The 8,138-nt window shown below is 42.5% G+C and overlaps 1 protein-coding gene across 1 annotated transcript in view; it reads right to left on the reverse strand.

Annotated features, from left to right (window-relative positions):
- The window catches only part of NUP107 (nucleoporin 107), a 127,260-nt gene extending 119,522 nt beyond the window's left edge, over nt 1-7,738 (reverse strand). Inside the window, exon 1 of the mRNA XM_073620079.1 lies at nt 7,634-7,738. Coding sequence (XP_073476180.1) covers nt 7,634-7,641 — 8 coding nt within the window. The 5' untranslated portion in view covers nt 7,642-7,738. The remainder of the gene's footprint in view (nt 1-7,633) is intronic.
- Between the last annotated feature and the right edge of the window lie 400 nt (nt 7,739-8,138).

Below are 8,138 nucleotides of genomic sequence, written 5' to 3' on the forward strand. Positions count from 1 at the left end.
CATCTGAACACTGCAGGAGTAACACTGTCCAAGGAGCAGGAGGCTATGGATGTTGTCGGTGAGGCGCGCTGTGCTGTACTCACATGCTCACTGTGTCTCCTGGCGTCGGCCATCTTTGGAGCAGGGGATAGGTCCTGTGAACCAGTGTAATACTGATGTAAAGTTCCGTTTTTCGGCGGTTTGGGAGAAGATTTCTTGCCTTGCTTGCTGTGTCTTCCTCTGCGTTTCCCAGCAGAGTACATGCCGCTATTTGCCAAATATATTACTGAAGATTAGGGCAGGAAATGCCGGGACGGATCGGGAGCTCTTCAGCCGCACGTCCTCACTCGGCCATGTCCAGACCACGCCCGGAAAGTGCAGATTCTGTTAAAAATCTTTCTTCCCGTTTCAGCAGCACATAGGGATGGGTATGGCATCTGGGCTTACACTGTGTGAGAGCCAATTGGAGGAAAGGGACACACCGCCACTCCACATAGGCAGAGGAAGGAAGGGAGGACATGCAGAGCTGTAATGTAGACCAGCTCTCTGCTTATCTACCTCTAAGCTCTCTCCACGACACAAATTTTCAGCCGCTGTTATCTCGTGTGTTGGAGAACTTGTCAGAAGTGACTCTGCTGATAACAGGGGAACGGAGCACCAAAAAGACACAGCACTTGGAGCTTTGGAGAGAGATAAGAAAACACTACAGATATATGTGCGTAGGTCCGTTTTCATGAATGGGGTTTACAACCACTTTAAGATAAAAAGCCTTCTGTGTGCAGCAGCCCCCCTAATACTTATCTTAGTCCCCTCTTAAATCAGCGTAGTTGCACGAGAGAGTTGGCTGTCCGGGATTCCCCTCATTGGCTCCCGCTGCTGTCGAAATCAGTGAGCCAGTGAGGGGAGAAAGAGGGCATGTCTGAATAGACACAGGGGGCTGTGGCTCAGCTTGGGTACCCCCATAGCAAGCCAATTGCTGTGGGGACACTCAACAGGAGGGAGGAGCCAGGAGCACCAAAGAGGGACCCGAGAAGAAAAGAATCTGGGCTGCTCTGTGCAAATCCATTACACAAGAGCAGGTAAGTATGACATATTTGTTATTTTTAACCAAAAAAAAAAAAAAAAAAAAAAAAACCACACACGACTTTAGTATCACTTTAACATAAGGCACATAGAAGCAGCTATCAGTAAACCTTTAGGACAGTGGTTCTCAACTTGGGGGTCAAATGATGATTTGCCAGGGGTCACCAAATCCTTGGCTGTTCCTGAAGCCCGCATCGCTCTCCCAGCCTTTTTGCGGCCGACCAGCAGGGCTGTCCCTGGAGCCCGCAGCTGCCCACTCAGTCTCTTCGCAGCCGACCATTCAGTTCATGCATGACTGGGGGGCAGAGACTAGAGGTCAGCTTGGAGGGACTGGAGGAGACCCTATCTCCTGATTTCGGCATGGGTGTCACTGCTACGAGACACCACAAAGTCGGAGACACATTGAGTAACACTACCTGGGATTATAGTTGCCATTAAAAGGACCCCACTACAGTTCTCAGATCAGCAGATGACCTTGATCAAGAGCACCTTAGTTGGCTGATCAGAACTCCCCGCCAACATTCCCACTTATCCCATTCCCCCACCCCCTCACCAAGAAGTAAAAGAAGGAATAAAAATAGAGACTACATGGAAGGGAGAGGAAAAGAGGGGGAGGAACAAAGAAAAAGGGAGAGAAAGAATAAGAGAACAAGAAAGATGGCTAGAAAGAGGGATGGGGGGGGGGGGGGGGGGGGGACAAGAATTTTGGATAGAGAGAGATAAAAGGGAAAAAAAAAAAAAAAAGGAGAACAAAGAGAAATAGTGGTACATCCTAAAATGTACCATAAGGGGTTTAATATTGTACAAGTGTTAGGGACTCAGGGAGTGCTAAATATCCATAGGTTAGGGGCGCAAATTACTTGTCTTGGGTGCTGACAACCCACGCTATGAAAATAATTTTACCTTTGGGGGTCTCCACAACTTGGGAAATTTTATCAAGGGGTCACGGCACTAGAGAGGTTGAGAACCACTGCTTTAGGAGAAAATACTGAATCCCACAACAAAATCTTTATGGCAAATGCATAATCCACCAGCTAACAACCTTCTTAAAGTGGAACTACACTGCATCTGAGCACCACAAACCAAAAACGCTATTTAATTCATTTTTATCTCAAAAAGATTTTTATTGGGTTTTTCAAAGCTAGATAACAAAAGGTGCAAAATGTAATACATCAAGACGTGCAATAAAAAGGAAGAAGAAGCAGGTAAATCATTTGGCCCTGACATTACCACTAGTCCAAGTGATCACAAAACTATACAACATTCTTCACTAGCCAAGGGAAGGTCCAGAAAGTATACGTTGCAAGTTTAACATTATGTCACATGATGCAGGTCAGTAGAGAATGTATTGCCTGTGAGGTTGTACACCCCAAGGGAAGAATGAAAAAGAAAATTTCAAAAGAAAAAATAAAGGAGGTCAACCCATGGTGTTTAATTCAGTTTAATATTCAAAGCAACCACCCACCCCCACATCTCCATGTTTTATTTTGCTGAGAAATCACTTTGAAAAACACCACCCAGCAATTTCTAGCCATGGCCATCTTGAGTAAGGGCAGATGATTCATGTAGCATTTACTTCCTGGAATCCATCTGCCCTTAGCTCAGGCATGCAGACAGGAATATGTGCATAGCTGTGAAAACCCCTACTCCCCTCCTGAAGACTCCTGGAATGTATGACATTTGCCTAGGTCTGGAAACCAAGAAGTAACTGAAGAAAATGTAAACAAATACAATGAAAGTTAGGATTCTTTCAAGAGACTTGGGATTTTTGTGGGGAGATAATACGTCTATTTTGCAGTAGGTATCCACGAGTAAGATAGTTAAAATTTAATTTTTATTTAATTGCAGTAAAAAAGGATAATATATATACACAAGTATGACCATCCAGTATTATGTTCAAATTTCATTCGTGCCTGTCAGCCAACATGTTTCGCAAAAAACTAATTGCTTCATCAGGGCATAGATCGGCATCATTGATTCTTTTGAACTATGTGAACAACAAATAAATATACTACAGTTATATGGCGGTCATACATATTCATACAATAAAGAACGTATAATAATTAGTCAAAACATTTAATCTGGTAGTCTCACCTACTGGTGCAAGTAGCGTGTGCTTTAAATTTTAGACTTGCACCAGTAGGTGAGACTACCAGATTAAATGTTTTGACTAATTATTATATGTTCTTTATTGTATGAATATGTATGACCGCCATATAACTGTAGTATATTTATTTGTTGTTCACATAGTTCAAAAGAATCAATGATGCCGATCTATGCCCTGATGAAGCAATTAGTTTTTTTCGAAACATGTTGGCCGACAGGCACGAATGAAATTTGAACATAATACTGGATGGTCATACTTGTGTATATATATTTATATCTGTTTTGTATACTTTTCCTTTTTTACTGCAATTAAATAAAATAACATTTTAACTATCTTACTCGTGGATACCTACTGCAAAATAGACGTAATATCTCCCTACAAAAATCCCAAGTCTCTTGAAAGAATCCTAACTTTCGTTGTATTTGGTTATAATCAGGGATTGGGAGAATCGTCTTAATTCCTGTTTATGTCCACAACCTTTCATCATTTGGTAAAATCATGAAGAAAATGTAAAAAAAATAAAAAGTTATATCGAGTAAATATTATATACTTTCACATCTAGTTATTAATGCTAGCAGCATAAGGATTAAAATAGCCAACATTGAGAGAGTGAAGTTCACTGTAAAGAAGTCACCGCTGCTGATTTAAAAAAAAAAAAAAAAAAAAGGCTGAACACAAGTGGAAAACTTTGCATGGGTCTTCTGCTTAAAAAAAAAAAAAAAAAAAAAAAAAAAATTATATAATAAATTATATATATATATACTGCCTCAGAGTAGGAAAAACTGCTAGAATTCCCCTCAAGCTCCCCCCAGTCTTAAAGTAGAGCTTTAGTCAGAAAATAGAAAATAAAGTCCTGCTAGATCACTTCATGCCGGCCCCTTTTGCAGGTATAACAATGTAAAACATTAAAAATAGGTGTCTATACTGTTTAAAATCCAGTAATACACTGTCTCACCCTGCTCTGCACATGCTCAGTTGCTCTCTATTTTTAGGCACTGCCGAGTTTGTAGAGGCCGATCTGCTGACATCCTTAAAGCGGAATTAAACACTCCTATCCTGTACAGCCAAGGGAGCTGCTTCTGTTTGATCTGCAACTGCCATGGTGCTGCACATGTCATCAGTTATGACACCAGCCATTTGATGGTTTGACAGTTTGGTTGAAAAAAAAACAAGCAAATGTGACAGTTAGCAATCCCAGCATTCCAAGGAATTTAACTTTTTGAAACTGTTAAATCAATGGGTTTTGTTCCACATTATGATTTACTTCTACTCAGGGGCTCTGGGCTTCAGCAAAATGGTAGCCTCCAGCACAATGTAATAGGAGCAATGCTGGAGGCAATTTACAGCACACATTAATTATGGGTAAAGTTCCGCTTCAACTATGGGAGTAGCTAAGGCCCCTTTCACACTGGGGCGGTTTGCAGGCGTTATTGCGCTAAAAATACCGCCTGCAAACCACCCCAAAACAGCCTCCGCTGTTTGTTCAGTGTGAAAGCCCGAGGGCTTTCACACTGAAGCGGTGCGCTGGCAGGAGAAGAAAAAATCTCCTGTCAGCCGCGCCTTTGGAGCGGTGAAGGAGCGGTGTATTCACCGCTCCTAAACCGTTCCTGCCCATTGAAATCAATGGGACAGCGCGGCTATAGCCGCGCTATACGAGTGGTTTTCACCCTTTTTCAGCCGCCAGCGGGGGGTTAAAACCGCACCGCTAGTGGCCGAATACCGCGGTAAAACAGCGCTGTTTTACCGCCGACGCCCCCTACCGCCCCAGTGTGAAAGGGGCCTAAGGGTCAATTGCTCCAATAGGGACACAAACAGCAGTACAAAAAAAAAACAAACACTTTTTGTACATTGGGGAAAAGGCTGGAACCTCTCATTTTATTGTTGTCTGGAATTCCCTTATTTCCTGGTTTAGCAATGATAAATACCAGAACAGGAAGAGATGGGAACTCTCTCCAACAATAAGTCAGTCAGCAATAAAAACCTGGCAGAGGTTTTAGCCCTTTCCCACGCCACCTAACTAAATAAATAAGTCTTGGATGGAATTACACTTTAAATCTTTTAAACACGTGTAAATATGCAGAGAAGCCATTTTAAGAGGAACTTCACTGCACTGTCACTGCATTGTCTTTTTAGGCTGGGTTCACACTATTGCGAATTGGATGCAGTTTTCACCACATCCAATTCGCATAGCAGGAGATTGTGACCGGCTCTCAATGGAGCTGGTTCATACATCTCCAGAACAGCTCCGGTGCGAATTGCACAGGAGTCCAGAGCGTCTTTTGGACCGTTTCAGGTGCAAATTCAGCCCAAAATTTGGCCTGAAACTGTGAATGGAGATGCCCCAGACTCCTGCTGTGAGCCGCTGCGATCTCTAGTGTGAACCCACAGCCTTAAGTTTATGTTTTCCATCCTGAATTTACATACTCACCCCCCCAGCAAATCCAGCCTTGTCCTGCCACTGGGTGGTCACGCACCAGGTTCCATTAATCAACTACTTCTCTGATGTCATCAGGGGCCAGCTGTCTCTTCAGCGTTCAGGGAGACAGAACCCTGATCACACACACCAGGTTTCCCTCTTCCAGTTGCAGTGTGTGGAAGCTGATGCCTCCTGTGATACGTGATGTGAATATACTAAAAGGCTTCAGGAGGCGGAGCACATCATTTTCACCTACAATAGAATGGAGGGAGTAGACACAACCTCTCACATAAAAAAAAAAAGTCAGCTATTTGAAGGGGGTGGACCTATGGAAGAGGAAAGAATTAAATAGGGGTAAGTGTTTTTTTTTTTTTTTTCTTGAGATGTTCAGCATCCCAAAAGCATTTTTATTGTGGTGCCTGGCACCCCAAAGGGTGGTAATGGTGCAGCACCTTTTCCCTTTTTTAAAGTGAATAGGCAGCTCTTTGGCACTTGGATTACTTTTACTAAAAAGCTGATTGCTGGCTCAAAAAAAATAAAACAAAACAATGATATACTCACAACTGCATCTATGAGCTTGTTTTAACCACTTGAAAATCCAGGCCGTTTATATAGTATACGGCTTTTGGATGGCTAGTGGTTAAAAGATAAGTTCACCTTTTGGAACATGTTATATGTTCCACCCATATTTAGGATGGAACATGTAACATGTTCCAGTAGCTGCAGCCTCCGCCAACTTTTGCCTTGTAGTTAGGGTTGTGCCACCTCTTCCCTTTAAACCTGAACACATATGAATTACACAGGTTCTGACGCTAATTTAATGCAGATAAGACACCAAATAAGTTTAATTACCAGCCTAATTAGCCACAGAACCTGTGTAGTTAATACGTGTTCAGTTTTAAAGGGATGGGGTGGCAACCCTACTTGTAGTTCCGAATAGAATGCGAGGTCGCTGATGAGCGCGGCCTTGTCGTTTATTCACAAGCCCTGCAGCTTGTACACTGCCAGCTGGAAGCAGCAGGGCTCATTTGCAGGAGTCTGGCATTGCACCCCTAATTCGCTGATCACAGATGCAACGCTTTCCAGGCTCCTTAACAAAAAAATAAATAAAACGCATATTTTTTTCCTGCAAAAGTATGTGCATTTTTTCCCAAAAAGGTTAACTTATCCTTTAAAGAACTCATACCCAACACAGCGTATGGCATCAACGTCCTGCCATACAAATCAATGGGCTGGATAGGGTAACAGCTGGCTGATCAAAAAACACAAACCAATTCTCACAATCAACACATTCCAGGAGGATGGGGGAACCCCCACTGCGCTATTGAAATCTGGCAGTGGTACTCATCCGCTGCCAGAATACAATGATCAACACTGCAAGCACTGATATATATATATATATATATATATATATATATATTCGTATTTATTGGTGTATAACATGCACCCTAAGTTTAGGAGGGCATTTTAAGGAAAAAAAAAATTTTAGGAGGGAAGTTTAAGGAAAAAAAAAACTTACATTTAAATGCCAATCAATGCAGCCTTATCAGTGTTCGTGTGTGTATATGTATGTATATATATATACATATATATATATATATATACACACACACACACACACACACACACACACATATACATATACACACACACACAATATAGTCCAATACTAGATCCAACTCCTTCCAAATGGGAACTGCTATACATAGATCGACATTCGGCTGGACCTTGCTAAATAGGATGAATTGTCGATCCATGTATGGCCAGCTGAAGCATGACTTGTAAACAATGTCCTCACCACCACAGATGTAAACATAGAATTGCACGGTGATTGGTACACTGACCCATTGTACATACACTCTATGAGTGAATGGATGCCTGAGAATATCTCATTTAATGACAGCCTTCGATTTATTCTCCCTACACGTATCTAATGATATTCTGTACATTAACACGCGACCATAAACAAAGGCGTACACTCAGAGGAATACATGCCCCCCTTGGTGTACACTGTAATAAGCACATTGATAACACATCTCACTGCTCACCTCTCCATCTTGGTACGCACACACTTCCCGCCTGACGTCCGCTGACATTCCCCGCACGCACAGCCAATGGGTAGCGCTAACCTCGGAAACTATCACAGGCTGAATGACACGTTTCCGGCTACCTCTCGCCCTATTCCGCCATCTTTGTTCATGGAATGTTGCCACCACGTGAATAGTTCACTTGTGCCTCTAGGCAGCTGTGGCAGAAGTACCGTCTGACTGCACAGTCATACGCTGAGGTGCCCAGAATAATTGTAACACAGTCAGTGAAGGAAAACATAGCTGATAATGTTAAAGGTGTAGACTAAAGTCAGAATTAAAAAAGGACTGAAATGAAATGTAAAGGGGCACAGCTCACTTCAACTCCGGAAGGTTTTACCCCCTTCCTGAGCAGGCCATTTTTTGTGATACGGCACTGCGTTGCTTTAACTGAGAATTGCGCGGTCGTGCAAAACTGTACCCAAAAAAAAAAAAAATTTCCTTTTTTTCCCTACAAATAGAGCTT

Source organism: Aquarana catesbeiana, linkage group LG03 (assembly GCF_042186555.1).
Source record: "Aquarana catesbeiana isolate 2022-GZ linkage group LG03, ASM4218655v1, whole genome shotgun sequence".
NCBI lineage: Eukaryota > Metazoa > Chordata > Amphibia > Anura > Ranidae > Aquarana > Aquarana catesbeiana.